An 18,430-nucleotide genomic window follows, 5' to 3' on the forward strand; every position below is an offset into this window, starting at 1 on the left:
TGCCTTGCCTTGCCTTGCCTTGCCTTGCCTTGCCTTGCCTTGCCTTGCCTTGCCTTGCCTTGCCTTGCCTTGCCTTGCCTTGCCTTGCCTTGCCCTTTGCCTTGCCTTGCCTTGCCCTTTGCCTTGCCTTGCCCCACCCCTTCCCCTTCTCTTTCCTCTTCCCTTTCCCCTTTCCCTTTCCCTTCCCTTTCCCCTTCCCATTCCCCTTCCCCTTTCCCTTTTCCTCTCTTTCTTTCTTTTTTGTAAAATAGATGCTATAACTGAGAGTCACCTAGTGGCAAAAGAGCATAACAACAGACTCAGTGGGGAACTGATCTTAAATGTAATCTCATTCTTGTACAATGCTTTTTGTAGGCACTGTATATCAGCAAAACCACCCCACCTTCAATTACCTTATGTACACCTTTTTTTCTGGTCTCTTCCATCTCAGAGTGTAAAGTTCTCCCATTTTGTCCTACCACATCTGCCCTACATCCTTCTCAGAAAGAGCAGTGAGGCACTGGCACAGGCTGCCCAGGGAGGTGGGGGAGTCACTGTCCTGGAGGTGTTCAAGAACCGTGGAGATGTGGCACTGAGGGACGCGGTGTGTGGGCATGGTGGAGATGGGTTGGTGGTTGGTCTGGATGATCTTGGAGGTCTTTCCAACCTAAATGATGGTGTGATTCTATAAAATGAAGATGCGCTGCCTTCATATCTCAGAAAGCAGTGCCTTCAGTGGGTCAGCAGTAAATCTCCTTTCCCTTCTCCCCGGGCTTATTTTGATTATTGTTGTAGGTTTCGTTCAGACAGCTTTGAACAGACAGTCTCAGCCCTATCTGCTGCATTAGCCTTGGACCTTGAACCTAGAGAAATATGGACTATTTTCATAACATTGTATATCAGACAAAATAGAACATTTCCCTCCATTTAAGCCATGCTTATTACCCCTCACATCAGTGCTCATTGGCTATTACCAGCAGTAATTCCTGCTCTCTTATTCCCCACTCCTCATAAAAGTAAGATTTGGGTATTTCCTGAAGAAAGAGGAAGACAGAAAAATTGCCTCTTCTCGACATTTTGGGCTTTATATCTCTGTTTCAGTCTGTATCATCTCTTGCAAAGGACAAGAAACAAGTACTCAGCAGTTTCTTTACAAGGCAGCACTAAATTTTCTAATTTTTATTTCTATTTTTTTTTCTTTTTTTCCTGACTGGGGCTATCAAAGAATATAGCCATCAATTCACTATCCATACCTAAGACCTAAATTAAACAACAGAAAATGGCTCTAAATATACCAGGATTGGTATCTTTGAGTGTTTTTTTTACATTCACTTTAGCTGCTGGAATTTGGGCTTCATGGAAAAGTAGAAAGGAGCAGCAGAACCGAAACCCAACTGAAATGGCCATCGTTGGAGGCAGGAATATAAATGCTTGCATTGGATTGTTTACTGCAACTGGTAAGCTTTCTTGAAGGACTTTTAACATTCTTCTTAAAACACATACACTACCCAGATCTGGGGGACGTTTTCCTTTCAAAGCAAGTTGCCTTTAATGTCAGGGCAGATTTTACCTGAGTGTGGCTTTAAAGGAGTATGGTTTCATGAATCATTTTTGGGATGGATTCTTCCAAACCTCTTCACACTGAGCAGAACCTCATGTTTATGTAGATTAAATTAAAGAGCTTAATTTAAGAGTTTAGTTAAGAGCTGGAGAGTTTAATTTAAGAGTGCCTGAAGAATGTGAGAGTTTTCATTAAGGAAGAGCGTGGTCTTAATCTTGAACGAGTTTTTGTTATCCAGCATTTTTCCCCTGGAACAAACAGGTTGGAATAAACTGTTCCTGGCATTGAGCATTTGCTGGGAGCTACAAGGAGTTTCCCCCTCCCCGCTGCCCTCCTCTTCCATTGCCTCTTCTTGCTGCTTGGCATCACCTGAAATTTGCTTTTCTGCCTTTTTTTTTTTTTTTTTTTACAAAGGCTGCTCAGGTGATATTTGTCTGAGTGAGACACCTAAGCCCAGGCTGCAGGTTTGCTACCCTAACTGCAATGCCTGCTTGCATTTCTTTTCCTAGTGTCTACTTCATTACAGTACTCACAAAGTCTATCAGCCACAGAAGAATAACAAAGGCAATTCTCTTTGCTCTAGCAGAAGTCTTCCAGTGAGAAAAATGTAAAATGAGCATAATCAAATTGCCTTTAAATATCTGAACACTGAGCTTTTCCGTGAATGTATTCATTTTGAACCTGGGGAATTATTTAGAGTGAGACTCTAACAGTTAGCTGCACTCAGCAGGCATGATGAGCGCTCACTCTGGGATGAGATTTATATCAGAAAACAGGAATGTGATTAACTGCCTGTATGAGAAAAAGGTTTACAAGCTCTCGTGGTCCTACAGGACGAGATGAGGATGTGCACCACAAGATTTACCTTCGTTTGTTTCATGTTTGCAGCCACCTGGGTTGGAGGAGCATACATCAATGGCACAGCTGAAATTGTCTACCTGCCTTCCAAAGGACTGCTGTGGGTCCAAGCACCTGTGGGGTTTGCCTTGTCCCTTGTTATTGGTAAAGAATTCACAGGGTAATCAGGGAACAAAATCATATGAGCATATTAAGTTGTGTTAACAGAGTGTCGAATACATTTTAAATGTGACTTTGTTCCTCCAGTTTCCAATAAACCCAGAATAAGCATTTATGATGCTGTCTTCCAAACAGAAACATAAGAAATTAAGGTAACTTGGAGCTGGTGTACAGCTTTGTCCGCTTGGAGCAATTTATGCAACAAAAATCTCATCTGATAATTTTGGGAATGTGTGGCTATGTGGATGCCACTTTTTTTTACCATAGTCTGTTGTTCACAAACTGCTGAGAGTATCAGTATCATCTAATTTTTTCCTTTGAAATTTTTGTGTGCTGAAACTTTTTGATTTTGCCACTAACAGCCTTATCTCAGGGTGAATTGGAGATGTATCCACCTGTGTCGCACTCAGCAGATGTTCATAGTTTTGTTGAAACTGAGGCCCACTGGTTTCTGGTCCAGCCAGCTCTGCAGTTTCCTACATCTGTTCCAAAACCCAGGAATTTCTGCACTTGCACTGAGCTTCTTGCTGAGACTGAGGTTTCTTCCAGTCCACGCTGAGTTATACCATAACTCTATGGACACTGGAGGATGAAAGTGAGGAGACCTGTGCAGACCTTGCACAGGAATTTCTAAAGGAACAATAACCTTTATTCTCAAGTCAGAGAAAAGAGTCCAGCTGACGTGAATATGAATCAGGCTTGGAAATATACTGCCAGCATTTCTTATGTGAGCAATTCTTACTAATGAAGCTGGGGAGTGCAGGTCTAATCCTGCAATCTTTACTCAGGTCAGTAGTGCCCAGACAAGCAGTTCTGTTGGCTTCGGGGTTAGGCACAATACGTACTTTTTGGCTTTAATGAGATGGCTGGATGACTGAAGACTAATATTTAGATGAGGGTGGGTGAAACTCAGCTCAGTGCACAGATTAAAACAATATAGTTCTGGGAAGAGACAATGAAGACACCAAAATGAAAATGTAACCAGAAAAGTAACTTATATCAACATGTTGCATCACACGGACAAGGACAGAAGTTCATCTATTTTTAGCCAAATATTCAACACCTCTGATGTTTTCCATGGGAAGAATTTCAGAAGACTGTGTGTCACAGGTTCGTTGGTCACTGGAGATGAAGACAAGTCTACATCCAGGTGTGCTCTGAGCTAATGTCTGAGTTTCTGTTACAGACAATGGAGATGTCCTTCTTATGCTCAATGAATCGAGATTTCAACTCACTCTTAAGTCTATAGAATCACAGAATTGTTTGAGTTGGAAGAGATCCTCAAAGGCCATTGAGTTCAACTCCCCTGCAGTGAACAGGGACACCTACAGCTAGATCAGGTGCTCAGAGCCTGGTCCAGGGATGCCCCAGGGGATCCTACCTGGATTCCAGTAGCCACTCCTGAAATATGTAGGACTGCCAAAAATGGAGCATCATATCTGTCAGCTATAGATGTCCCTGATGACCTAGAATCTCTCACATGGATGAAATCCCCCATGTAGGCAAGTGGATCATTTCCTAGTCTTTGCTGTATCATTCCCCAGGCTCCATTATGTATGAATTTCACACTTATCACACAAATTTGAAACATACTCGACTACTATAGTATATTCTTACATTGTATAATACATGTGAAATTCTATTAAAATGTAAACTCTTCTGATAGGTGGTTTCTTCTTTGTAAATCCAATGAGATCCAAGAATTACGTGACAGTGATGGATCCCCTTCAGGAAGCATATGGGAACACGATGGGAAGCTTACTCTTTATTCCTCCACTGCTTGGAGAGGTGTTCTGGTTTGCAGCTATCCTGGCGTCTCTGGGTAAGTAACAATTTTGCTGTTATGTTTATTGAAAATCATATGACATAAACTGCAGAGTGAAATACAGACATGGTAACTAAGTTGGACTAAACTGTGGAAAGCTGTACTTCATGTCTCCTTTTCTGAGAGGAACAAAAATATTTCAAATTTCTGGAAAATATTCTTCTAGATGGCAGTATCCATTCACAATATTTCAACAGAGGGTTCTGGCAATATGATTTAGTACCTTCATCTTGGCTGTGGGAGAGAAGGTACAACAAGGCAAAATGACTGGGATAAGGCCATGCACCAAGGCAGCAGCAGGAATAGAAAGATAACATGGGCTCCCTTGGGTCCTCACTGCCTGCTCTCTGCTAGATCATGCACTCCTCAACCAGCATGGTGTGCTGACATCAGGCTTGTAATGTATCCTCATTTATCCTGTATTCTACATGTATGAAGTCTATGTTAAAATACTTGACTACTATCCTTGTCTGCAGGAGCAACAATGAGGGTCATCTTGGATATTGGAGGCTCTTTAGCTATCACCCTCTCAGCGTGCACGGTCATACTCTACACTCTACTGGGAGGCCTCTACTCTGTTGCATACACAGATGTCATCCAGTTGGTTTTCGTTACATTCAGCCTGGCAAGTCCTGAGCATTTCTTTGATACCAGTTTCCTAACCAAGGGACAAAATCTTTCTCATTTCAGTGTGTCTCCATTAAAATAACTCCATGAGTATTATTTCTTTATCCTCTTCAGAACAAGTCTCCTGAAAGGTCTTAAAATCTTTATGTGCTTTAGACATTGCTCACACAAGCTATAAGCCTTGCTGGATGACAAGCTGCTCACACGTAAGGTCAGCAGAGCTTGTCCAGAACAGTCTTGGCTGGAAACGAGAGAGACTTGTCTACTGAAGTGACTCGTATACTTGATGATGTCATGAACCAGAAACATGTAGACTTAGAGTAAGGAAGCTGGGGAAAGGAGGACTCCAAGTCTGGGTTTAAAGTTATGTAGCTTTATATTCTACATGTAACCTGATTTCAATGTCTAAATAAATTTCCCCAGAACAAGGATCCTGGAGAAATTGTTAACTATTGCAATTTCTATCCTAGTTGATCTGTATTCCCTTTGCCCTGATCAACTCTGCAACAGAAAGTATTTACTACACTGCAACTCATAAACATTACCAAGATCCTTGGATTGGAAAAATAGAAAAAAAGTACCTTGGAAGGTGGCTGGATGACTTCTTCTACCTGGTATGGAACATTTCTTGGACAAGTGGTTGGGAGAAGGAATTACGCAGGACTTTCTGTATGGAAAGCTTATGGGTTCTTCCAGCTGGTAGTAGTAAAATGCACAGTTGGCAGGGACAGGATGAGATATAAAACCTTCTCTCAGCCATTTTGCAGCACATTGAATGGACCTAGAAGACCCAGGACTCAGCTCTGGGTAGGAAAGGAGGGGTAGGGAAGCATCCTGCATCCATATGAAGGAATGTACCTCTTGAGTAAGACCATCCAGACAACTAATTCTACTCCTGACACAAAATGAGGCACTTCCAACCACCTGATAGGTTGATCTTGCAGCTTCATTAATGTGCTTTTAACATAATTATGTAAAATTTTCTCTAGCTGAGAAAATCTGTTAGAACAGCTCTACTGCAGGTCATCACCAAGAATGGTGCCACTGGCTCCATTGCACAACTCAGCTTTTGAGCTACGCATATAGCCAGGACTGCAGTGGGTTGTTAACAGTCTCACTAGATTGGCAATATGGACACACGGAAGCTTGACTTTGCTTGGTGAGGACAGAATCTTCAGATTTTATCTGATGCAATTTGTCTGCTAAGCAAGTGAAAATAATTATTCATTTTTATTATGATTATTTTTTATAAGTTATATTCTAGTTAACGTTAGGCAGATTTTTACAAAAGTTGCATTCTTAGAAAACTTATCTTCAGTTGTCCTTCCTCTGATTCTCTTTTATCATGCCAAATAACCTATTTCCCAACTTTCTCTACCTGCAAAAGCTTTAACCTGTTTTGATCCAAATTTCACATCCATTGCAATTAAAACAAAGGACACCTTCAATGAGAAATATTCAGCCTCAGTGGCTAAAGCTGGGCAAAGTTTATGCATTCAAAGAGAGGGTTAATAACAGGAAAGATTATCAACCATCTGAATGATTCGATGGTACCCTGTAGCAAGCAGGAATCCAGTGAATACTGCTGCTAACATCTGAATATTTCAGGTGCTTGGGAGCATCCCATGGCAAACTTTCTTCCAAAGAGTGCTCTCCGTTGCCTCACCCAGCCAGGCAAGGTTCATCTCCTACCTCTCTGGACTAGGATGCTTTTTAATGGCCATCCCCTCCGTGCTCATTGGTGCAGTTGCAGCATCAACAGGTAAAGCTGAACTATTTGTATCTGAATAATGAACACGTTTTTTTGCCAGAGGTGTTTAAAACAGGGCCCAAAGAAGCCCTAATTAAACTTCCAACTACTGCATGCCAACTGCCTAAAAACCCACTACGGGAGATGTGGCCACCAAGCTAGAAGCCTGTACCATGTAAAGCCCTAGAGACATTTAAACAGCCCCCAAATCTGTATAAAGCTATTTCGTTATGATGAAGTGATATTTCATGCACCTTGCAGTGAGGAAAGAGGAAGGCAGAACCATAAAACACTGTATAATCTGTTTTTCCAAGAAATGTTATGCTTTCTTCTCTTAATGCCATCTGCATGTCAGACCCAGGAGTACTACTGCAGATTGCTTTTGATGTTCAGGAGAAAATCTGCTTGGATGAATCAAGGAGTTCAGTCCCACAAACCCACAGCCCCCGTCCAGAGGAGTTCAATCCTATGCTGGCCATGAGCAAGGGTTAGATAGCAGCCAGATCACTGAATATTTATCGAAATCAATTGAAACTCATCAGTCATTAAGGACATCACAGCAAAACTTCCTTCTCCACTGAGAGACCTCTGATGAGTGAAGTCTATAAGACTCATCTTCAAACATCCCATTGCTGTAAACACATGAAGCACAGCTATTTCTATCGATGCTGCTGGTAAAAAGGAAAAACATCGATCTAGTAAGAACTGCAGCATGCTTAGGAAATCACAAGAGATCATAAGAGAATACAACAAATGAATACAAGTCCAAAAATGCTTAGCAGGCTTCAGTCTTCAGCCCTGCTGTGACTGTTCCCTATGGAAAGAAATGCCAGTGAAGGATCTTTTGTGAGTTTTTCTTCTTCTGTCTTAAAGACTGGAACCAGACAAGCTATGGACTTCCGAGTCCACTTGAGAGAGGAGAATCTGCTATGATACTGCCATTTGTTTTACACTACCTCTGCCCAGCATACATCTCCATTGCTGGATTGGGAGCCATCGCCGCTGCTGCAATGTCTTCTGCGGACTCAGCACTTCTCTCTGCTGGCTCCATGTTTGCTCACAATATCTACAGAAAAATCCTGAGGAAAAAGGTACTTGGTTACAGCATTCAGCAGCTTTGATGTCAGGATAGATGTTTTTGTTTCAGAATAGATGCAAATCTAGTCTGCACTGTCCACAGTTAGAAGTGTCTGTCCTTCAGCTGCTGAACTGAGTTCTGGAGGCAGAGCTTGAAACAGAGATCAGGGATATTCATAGAATCATGTTACACACAGAATGGTTTGAGTTGAAAGCTCATCCAGTTCTAACACACAGCCACAGGCAGGGACACCCTCTACTAGACCAGGCTGCCCAAACCCACATCCAACCTGGCCTTGAACACCTCCAGGGATGGGACATCTACAGCTTCTCTGGGTAACCTGTGCCAGTGCCTCACCACCTTCATAGTAGAGAATTTTTTCTTAATATCTAATCTAAAACTACCCCTACCACTACTCTACTACCTCTCCAACCTGTCCAGGTCCCTCTCCATGGCATCTCTTCCCTACAGTATGTCAACAACACTGTGCAGCTTGGTGTCATATCCTCAGCAGGGATACACATACCCACAACAGCGAGCTTTGCTCTTCATAAGACAACAGATAAAAAATTTTGACCAAGATATCAATAGAAATAGCATAAAATCAACCCCCAGAATTAGGGTAGCTCCACTGTGTGTTGTGGGAACCACGTTCAGAGGGGAAACCTTGGGTGGCTGCTGGAAGCAGTGAGGCCTAGGTGGGACTCAGTCTAGGGCAAGGCAGTGCTGTGGTAACGTTACAATCTCCTGTTTTACAGGCTACAGAGAGGGAGGTGTTATGGGCCATGAGGATCTCCATGCTGATGTTTGGGGCTGGGGCTGCCAGTCTGGCTTTTTACTCCAACTCTGTCTATGACCTCTGGTTCCTCAGCGGAGAGCTGGTGTATGCCCTGCTCTTCCCCCAGCTGTGTTGTGCCCTCTTTATTCCCAGCAGCAACACCTACGGCTCAGCTGCTGGTTTCTTGGTTGGACTCCTCCTGCGGCTGCTGGCAGGGGAACCTGCCCTGAAAATCCCCCCCATCGTCTGCTACCCAGCCTGCTCCCTCCTGAACGGGTCCTACATGCAGCTCGTCCCCTATAAGACATTCACCATGCTTCTCACCTTGGGGACAATCATTGCTGTTTCATATCTGGCTACAGTTTTGTTTCAGAGAAACCTTCTTCCCCGCAAGTGGGATGTTTGCAATGTCCTGGGGGAAACCAGCACCCACACCCCCCTGCGGCAGATGGACAAACAGATGGGTTTGCAAACAGTGCCACTGGAAGAGAATCATGATTAAACGTGGGACCTTGAAAGGACACGGTGCATTCAGCAGTTGGTTTGGCACTGCTCTTCCCTTCGCTTTCTCCAGTAACAAATTATTTAAAGTCCTCGCAGAGTAATAAAGACGCACTCCATTCATGCAAGGAGAATGAGTGAGCTCAAAGTCTGCCATGATTAAAGGCACACGGTGATGGGGCATGATCCTGTGGTAGTTACCATAGGGCACCCTGGGCCCAAGTGGTGTTTGCTTTAAGGTGTCCCTTGCTCCCCACCCGAAGGCAAGGCTACCAGTCATGCTCCAACATTTATGATGTTCTCAAGTCACATACTTTTCTCACCTCAAAAGAGACAAATTAATGTTTAATAGATTGGGCACTCTTGATTTAAAAAAAAAAAAAAAAAAAAGACCAAATCTGTTCTCATTGAAACTAGAGTTTCAGTGTAAACTTTCCGGGGGGGGAAATCATATATAAAACAGAGATTACTGAATGCCATGTAATCACCACAGAGTCAATCAGTAATATCAATTCTACACTAGTCTTTGTATTATTTAGGAAGCCTTTGCATATGCTTCTCCCCAGCTGTGGTCTAAGGTTACACAGTCCGTCTAATGCTACATGGCTGTGGAGAGGACATCCCTTCTCATAGAACCTTGTCTGGCAGAGTGGATGAGCAAGATCATGGAGCCACAGAATCATAGAATCATTCAATCACAGAATGGTTAGAGTTGGAAGGGATCTCAAAGCCCACCCAGTTCCAACTCCCTGCCATGGGCTGGTTGCCCCCCACCAGCTCAGGCTGCCCAGGCCCCATCCAGCCTGGCCTTGAGCACCTCCAGGGATGGGCACCACAGCTCTCTGGGCAGCCTGTGCCAGGGCCTCACCACCCCCATTTAGGGGCCTAAATCCATCCACCACAGCCAACAGGAACTGGGCAGCTCCTCACCACCAAACCTTTAAGGAGCTGTTGGGGGAGCTGCCGTGCATGGAAACACCTGGCATGGGAGGGAAGGTGCATACTGACATATCCACAATACCCCACAGCAGTGCAACTGGTGGCCAGCTGAGTGCAGAGGATGAAAGCAATATGCTGCTCAGTGAGCTGCTTCCAGCACACACTGTGCACATACACAGTGAAAAGCAATGCTGATGCCACCATCCACTCCTGTGTCACACTCATTAAGGATTCATGTGCTATTCCCATCTGTATCAAGGCAGGGTGAAGAGGCCTGGGACAAGGACTGGCAGCCCTAGACTCTAGATATGGCATTGACCACTCTGCCCTCCACATGCAGCATCCTTTAAAATACCTTCCCCAGCATCATCCTCAGGAAGATAGAGATCCTGATGCCCATCAGAAAGATATACAACGTTGTGCTTCACCCTACTGCTGGTAGACACCTGTACACAGAAGTTCTGTTGATATGTTTTGTTAAACCCAGCCCAGAAGTTCTTTCCTGTATATCTGGAGACTGTCATGAATTAAAACACGTGTTTAGAGAAAGGAAAAACAGATGTTTTGAAAGTTAAAAGCCCCAGGCCGTCACCCACTGAAATCTTTCACGCTCTAGTGATGTGAGTGGGAGCATGTGAGGTTGTACTTAGCCAAGGGAGACACCAAAGCTGTCATTACTGTAGCACCAGAAGAACTGGGCTCTTGTTAAATCACAGTTGCTATATACTCATTCCAGCATAGTCTCCTGATTTAGGGATGACCTAGTTTGGGTACCCAGACATCCATCTCTGTGGAGCAGGTGGAGCAGACCAAAACTTACAAAATACACTTGCATAAAGGCACAGACCTGCTATATGGCCCAAACAAAAAACAAAACTCCTAATTCCTCTTGTCAAGGTAAGCATCCTACCCACTGACCACCCTACCCAATGGCAATGAAGGGCAAATTACTAGATCTGGACATATATTTTCACCACTCTGCTCAAATTCTGCTGTTCCACTGCAGAGTCCTCTGGCTTAATGTCCTGGCAGGAAGCAGATCCCCACTCTTCTAGAACAGCAAACATGTCCAGTAGGACAGGATCTATTGTGATAGAACAAGGGGAAATGGTTTCAAACTAAAACAAGGTAGATTTAGATTGAGTATAAGGAAAAAGTTGCTTATGATAAGGGTGGAGATGCACTGGAACAGGTTGCCCAGAGAGGTGATGGATGCCCCATCCCTGGAGACACTCAAGGTCAGGCTGCCTGGGGCTCTGAGCACCTGATAGAGCTGTAGGTGTCCCTGTTCATTGCAGGGGATCTGGACTCAATGGCCTTTAAAGGTCCTTTACAACTCTAACTACAATTCTATGACATTGCTGAAGAGCATCTCCACCATGGTCACATCACCACTACAGCCACGTCACAGCCACAGTCACATCACCTCCTGGCATCACCACAGAAAACTTGCAGTGACTTCAGGTAGGAATGTATTAGAGCTGCAGTGGGGTACTTGGCACACTCAGCAGACGCTTTGCCCTTACAAAGCTCCTCTGAATTTAATACTGCTGAAACACAATGTGCTGCACGTGGAGAGACTGAAATGGCAAAGATACAATTACTGTAACTCTCCTGAATGTTTACCATTTTTCATCCTTATATGACTCTCTCCTCAGAACATCCCTCAGCAAGCTTAAAAGGAAAACATTCATCAAGGTCAGGTAAAGTTTTGAAAGCAATTAGCTGCAAGTAAAATAAATATAAAAGCAATTCCAGCCTGTACTTAATGACAAAATGCCTCGTTGTTCCAGTCTAGCACACCCAGTGCCCTTTAGGTACTGCCAGCATAGGAGATGTTGACCCAGCACCCCTGAAATCGTTCCTCTCACAGGTTGCTGCCTCCAGTTCACTTAAAGTTTTTTTTTTTTTCTTTGCCCTCTGTTTGTAAAAAAATTTGCCTGGGCACTGAAGGGTCCCAATGTGTCCTTCTATCTGTGGATTTACCACCTTTATATCCTAGATATGTCCATGACAAGGTGTCTGTACAACTCGAGTCTTCCTTAGCTCAGTTTTTCTTTAGATTTGCTGGGAAATGTCTTTCTTCAACACCAAACAGCTTCAAGAAGAGTCACTATTTTATTTCAGTTCTTTGGTCAAATGGACAAATAGGGTTGGGGTTCTTTGTTTTTCTCTTTGGATTGGTTTGGGTTTTTCTAATATCTTCCCAGATCTCTTGATCTGTCTTGCCAGAGATGTCTATTTTCCTCCTTGTTGCTGCAGTTCCCCCCTCCATCTATCCTGTCTGATCCCAGAGGTTCTTCTGGACAGGTTAGACTTCACAAACACACTTTTTGCAATTCATTTGGTTCATTTGTGCTTTACTTTCCCAATTCCTTTGGTAAAGACAGCATTTTAACTGATTTCAAGAAGGAATTTTGAGAGCTTTGGAAGAAAACTGTGTTATATGTTGAGAACACTCATTTTACATGAGTTGAGACCTTCTGTTCAGAATTGGAGGGCAGTTTTTCTGGTCTGTTTAACTCACAATCCTGGAGCACTAGAGGTCCAAGATAACAGAAATCCAGCTTGCTGCATGTCCTTGTTTACAAAAACTAATAAAAACTGGGGAAAAAAGGCTGGAACGGCCTGGACCCTTCATGTGAATATAAATGTGATAAGGACTCTTCAAGGCTCATGGTGTCATTGCACTTTTTCCATGACAATGAATAGAAGGATTCTAAAAATGGGGAAAAGAAGTTACAGATGAAATTAGCAGCTGGACTGGGTTTTGGTTAATTACCTTGGAGGAGATTAAGAGCCTTCTGAACACTGCATGTGCTGGACACTCCATGGGACAAGGAGAGGACCCAGAGGACTCGAATGCTGTGTCTACATGACTAAATGACTGTTGGAGTAGATAATCTTAGTGGTCTTTCCTTAATGATTCAGTGATTCTGAAGCAGACCTAAGCACCTATGTCAAGTAGTGGAGTGAATGCAGTCAGACCACGGGGGATATTTGAGCTTGCATAGCCTGCTAGAATAGCAATGGAAGACCACAGAAGTTGGAGGAACCAAATCTAATTCAATCTCAGCCTTCCAGAGTGGTCTGGAGTGTACTGACTCCAGAGTGGCAGCTGGGCTTTGGTTTGGAAGAAACTAAACAAGGTAGGGAATTTTTACACAGTCTGATAGTGCTAGGACAAAAGGGGAAGAGTTTTAAACTAAAAGAGGAGAGATTTGGGTTAGCTATCAGAAGGAAATTCTTTACTCAGACGGTGATGAGGCCCTGGCACAGGCTGCCCAGAGAGCTGTGGTGCCCCATCCCTGGAGGTGCTCAAGGCCAGGGTGGGTGGGCCCCGGGCAGGCTGAGCTGGTGGGGGCAACCAGCCCATGGGAGGGGGTTGGGCTGGGTGGGCTTTGAGGTCCCTTCCAGCCCAAACCATTCTGATTCTACAATTCTGTGATTCTGTGGTTCTAAGGTCCTATGATGAATAGAATAGCACTCATGAAAAGATGATAATCAGCGCCCCAGGATCTGGGAATGAATAGAGAGGATGAAACATTTACAGCAAGCAGACTTGGAGCAACAAAGCCAGCATCTGGGCAGGATGACAGCATCTCCTGGGCTGGCAGGATCCAGTGTGATGCCCAGAAGCTTCCGTTGCCTTGGGCTTCCTTGACATTTTTAGACTTCATCTTCTGTGAAGCATCTGAGCTGATATCAAATGGCAATTTGATTAAGAAGCAAGAACAACAAAAAAATCAATGCTGTGTACATTAGGTAAATTAACTGGTTAACTGAGAGGTCTTGAAATGTAATTACAAGCACAAAATCATCATCCACTATGTGAATCTCTAGTGAGGTTGATTCTCGGCACTATGCTATTGAATTGCATTTTTCGATGACTGAGTAGGCAATGAAATGCAGTCCTCATCATGCCCTCAGCTGGGCAAACAAATGAGATGCACTTCAGTATGGGCTAATGGACAGTCTAAAACAGATGACTAGAGCCAGATCAGGTGAATCGAAGCCTAATGCTCAGTACAAATACTTGCTGAAAGGAAGCCCCGAGTGACGCAATGAAATGTAATGTTGAAAGTTATTTGGGATGAATCACCAACAAGAGCATGTTCCTGCTGCTTTGGTGATGTCTCTTTTCTCACAGACAGGGCTTATGGCAAGATCACAAAATCCCAGAATGGTTGACGTTGGAAAGGACTGTATCTGGAAGTTAAAACTAAACAAATTCAGAATACAGACAAGGCTCAGCTTTGTAAACTGTAAGGTCCATTAAATGTTAGAACAATTTGTGAAGGACTGAGGTGGATTCATCATCACTGAAAATGCTACAGTGCAATGGGAAGCCCTTCTGAAAGTTATGCTCTGTTTTAAATGGAAACTTATTCAGGGGAGTTCTGAATGTGATGCCCAGCTCCAAAATCAGATCAGCAAACACCAGTGATGCACTCTATTCACCCTCACTACCTGGTTACTACGTCCAAGTGTAGGAAGCATAGAATAGCTTGGGTTGGAGGGGACCTCAAGGCCCACCCAGCCCCAACCCCTGCCGTGGCTGGTTGCCCCCCACCAACTCAGGCTGCCCAGGGCCCATCCAACCTGGCCTTGAGCACCTCCAGGGATGGGGCACCACAGCTCTCTGGGCAGCCTGTGCCAGGGCATCACCGCCCTCTCAGTGAAGAATTTCCACCTAACTTCTAACCTAAATCTCCCCAGTTTTAGTTTAAAGCCATTCTCCCTTGTCCTATCACTATCAAACTGTGTAAAAAGTTGCCCACCTCCTGCTTTAAGCTCACTTCAAGTACTGGAAGGCTGTGAACAGGGACCTAAATATTGGATTTAAAACAGAGACATTTGATTTCCAGAAATAAGTTATTCTATGCACTGATGCGTACTTCTTCTTGGACAGATGTGGTTGGTTTGAGACAAGCTCTATACCACAGCTCTGGACTAAGGAAAAAGGAAAGGAAGCTCTCAGACCTACAGAGGGAGTGTAGGAAGGCTGCTTTAACCACAACCCCTCTGATGTGCTCAGGCACCAAGAGTAACACACCTCTCTCAAAATGAAGTCTTAATGCCGATGAGCAGTGGTGGCCATCTGAATGTTCCATTTGCCCCAAATGGCAAACTATAAAGGAAAAGATGGCCTTTTGCAGCATTGCACTCCCTGGAGACAACGCAGAGATCATGCCCTCGAACAATTCAAGAAAGTAAATATCTCCTTAACATGAATTCATGCTAACTTGCCTGCAGCCTATGAAAGATTACTGTTCAACCCCATCAGGGTAGATCTGCAGCAAGCTCACTAACCCTAAGCTGCCTGGGCTGTATAACTTCCTCATCAGGAGGAAACTCGTCTTTGAACACACTTATCTGGGAGTAAGACTGTGGAAACAGTGGAAATTATGCAGAAATCTAACCCATTATCTCAGTCCTTGGGCTCCTCCAGTTCATGCAATTAAAATACAGGTTCTCCACAGGCCTACAGGAGGTTTTCAGACAGCAGGAATCAAACATTAAATATACAATGAGGCTCAGAGGCAAACACTGAGTGGGCATCGGTCGTGTTTTTCCTAGTAGCTGCATTGCAATCTCTACATCAATTCCTTGAGTTCCACTTGGAATCTCCAAATGAATCCCACAGGGTGGAAAGACCACAACTGGGAAGAACATATAAAAGGCAACATCTTGGATCATAGGTTTGGCCATGTTGTACTCTGCTTCTCGGGTCGGATAATTAGGAAAAATTTCTTTTCATAAAGAGTGGTAATGCTTTGGAACAGCTTGCCTCGGAAGGTGGTGGAGTCACCATCCCTTGGAGGTGTTCAAGGAGTGTGGAGAAGTTGCACTGAGGAACATGGTTAGTGGGCATGGTGGGGGTGGACTGTTGGACTAGGTGACCTTAGAGGCCTTTTTCAACCACAGTGATCCTATGATTCTAACTTTGCAGTGGAGGCAATGTCTGACATTCAGGCACACTACTATTAAAACCAACAGCAAAACTTAAAACTGGCTAGTTGGATATAAAACCTGAAATTTCTAGTTGGACTTCCACTGGGAGTCCACCTTTGTCACACTCTTGCCACGTTGTTATGAAGGACCAAGTTCTAGGTCCTACACCTTTTAAAGCATGTATCATGTCTGAGAGCCCTTATCCAAGTGTGGCGTATGCCAGAACAATAAAACACTCATGTAGAAAAGGAAGCTTACCATCAACAGGTGATAGCAAAAGTCACTCAGGCAATTCTGCAGGCAGAGTTAATACTGGAGAGGACCCGCCATACTCTGCAGGAGGTGAATGCCACCATACCCAGCCCCCCCCTGCCCTGCATGTCTTGGAGGACTGGGTTGGTTTGGAATTTGGAAGATATAGGGGGCAATGTTCAACAGAGGCTGCACTCGCTGCTGCCCCAGCTCTGCTCTTGTAGGTGAGAGAACACATAAGTCAAGTTTGGGTCTGTGAAGCTTTATTTGGACCGCAACACTCAATGTACCCCTCTGGTGTGTCAGGCAGGGATTTTGTCACTGGTTAAAACTGAAGTGTCTCTTATTCTTCAGGTTTTGAGAAAGTACTAAAAAGTCAGGATGATTCAGGACCCTTTTCCCTTAAACCCTGCAACTCTGTAATGTCCTGTGAGATGTGCCTTGTTGTGCAGTGTCCTCTCAACCCTCTCACCACTCCTCACAAAATAATTTAGGGACAGATTCCTTCCAGCTCCCCATTCGCACACCTGAATTACAGAGATTTTAATTATTTACTCTCTAGCACCACCTAAACGCAGCTCCAAGTAACAGAATCCAGCACACCCTTTTCAGAGCCCAAATGAAGCTCTCCCAGTGTCCTCACCTGGAGGCACAGGTTGCCACCAGGGGCCACCTCCTGCCATTTGCTGGATAGAAGCGTACCTCCCAAAGTGTCTGGTGTCTTTGGGATGAGATCTTTGAGGTCCCTTCCAACCCAACCCATTCTATGATCCTATGCCCGCAGCCCCTCCCCGCTTACCATGCACCGTGTGCCTCTGTTGGTGCTGCTGGGAGGCCCGCTGCTGAATGTGATGGTGCGCACGACCTCCTCCACCCAGCACACCACACTTCTACAAATTAGAGGCAAAAAATAAATGAAGTTTCCACCTCTGGAATGTTCAGGGCAGTCCTTAAGTTCTCCCTCCACACAGGCTGAGGTGGGGAGCTGGGGCCACAGCTCTAATTGCTGTTGTGATGATCGTGATGCTCCAGGAAGAATCCACCCCTTGTGCATGTACAAGGGTCTGAGCTGGGGCTGCCCTGAGTTACCCGCACTTGCTGCCACAGCAGACACCATAATTACACCGCTGTGCTCAATCGTGTCATTATTCAAAAGACCACATGCCAAAAATGCTTCAGCGGTCATTTTGCAGGGCTGGATGGGTTTGATTTGATTCACTTTGGTGCTGCCCATGCCCAGCTTCCCCCACATGCCCAGACAACGCAGCGAGGCCAGGAGCACCGAGCACAGCTTGATGGGTGACACATGGCTCAGAATTTCTGCAGGCTCAGAGAGCTAAAACGGAATCATGGACTCACAGAGTCGTAGAATGGGTTGGGTTGGAAGGGACCTCAAAGATCACCCAGTTCCAACCTCATCATAAAACAGGTGGAAAAAGGCTCCTGCTTTTGGCAGCTTGGTTAGACCAAGTGAGGACACGGTTGTGCTGACAGAGCAGGTCACGGGACATTCTTTGCACCAGATTTTCACTGAATGAAATGGAGAGTCGTCAGGTGATCTGCACAAAAATACCTATTGAGATATTTAAACGGTCCGTTTAAACTAGACTTAGTTTAATTGTGCTTAATTATTGCCTTGCTTAATTATAACTCAGGCTTAATTCTTTTTAATTTCTCACCCAATCTGTGCATATCGCTCCTTCAGCATCTCAGGACAGTGACCAAACTGGAGAAGGGCAGCAGGCTCAAGCTCCTGAGGCATCCCAGGGTTCGTGATGACAAAAACTTGTGCTAGTGTGGTAACGGAGAGGAGAAAATCAAAACGTGCAGGGAAAAGAGGGGAAGCTGAAGAATCCCTTTGTGTACTTGCCCTTTTTTAAGATTGTTTTCATTCTGCATGCAGTGGACAGATGTGCCATTTCTACAGCTGAAAATATTTACACTGCTGATAATGAATAAATGAGGGAACTGGGATTGTTCAGTCTGGAGAAGAGGAGGCTCAGGGGAGACCTTATTGCTCTCTATAACTACCTGAAAGGAGGTTGTAGTGAGCTGGGGGTCAGCCTCTTCTCTCTTGTAACTAGGGACAGGACAAGGGGGAATGGCCTCAAGTTGCACCAGGGGGAATTTAGGCTGGACATTAGGAAGTAATACTTTTCTGAAAGAGT

General features: G+C 44.5%; 1 protein-coding gene across 1 annotated transcript; it reads left to right on the plus strand.

The window, feature by feature from the left end:
* Window positions 755–9,117, plus strand: LOC110404167 (high affinity choline transporter 1-like). Its single transcript, XM_021408240.1, has 8 exons — window positions 755–1,436; window positions 2,429–2,542; window positions 4,224–4,379; window positions 4,859–5,085; window positions 5,480–5,623; window positions 6,618–6,771; window positions 7,633–7,850; window positions 8,596–9,117. The coding sequence occupies exons 1-8, from the start codon at window positions 1,259–1,261 to the stop codon at window positions 9,115–9,117; spliced, it is 1,713 nt and encodes a 570-aa protein (XP_021263915.1). The 5' UTR covers window positions 755–1,258.

Source organism: Numida meleagris, chromosome 1 (genome assembly GCF_002078875.1).
Source record: "Numida meleagris isolate 19003 breed g44 Domestic line chromosome 1, NumMel1.0, whole genome shotgun sequence".
Classification (NCBI taxonomy): Eukaryota; Metazoa; Chordata; class Aves; order Galliformes; family Numididae; genus Numida; species Numida meleagris.

Excerpts from the sequence above, each read along its gene's own strand:
- LOC110404167 (XM_021408240.1), top strand. The coding sequence starts at position 1,259 with ATGGCTCTAAATATACCAGGATTGGTATCTTTGAGTGTTTTTTTTACA. Across the intron at positions 6,772-7,632 it reads TGCAGTTGCAGCATCAACAG|ACTGGAACCAGACAAGCTAT; the intron begins GTAAAGCTGAAC and ends TCTGTCTTAAAG. Across the intron at positions 7,851-8,595 it reads GAAAAATCCTGAGGAAAAAG|GCTACAGAGAGGGAGGTGTT; the intron begins GTACTTGGTTAC and ends CCTGTTTTACAG.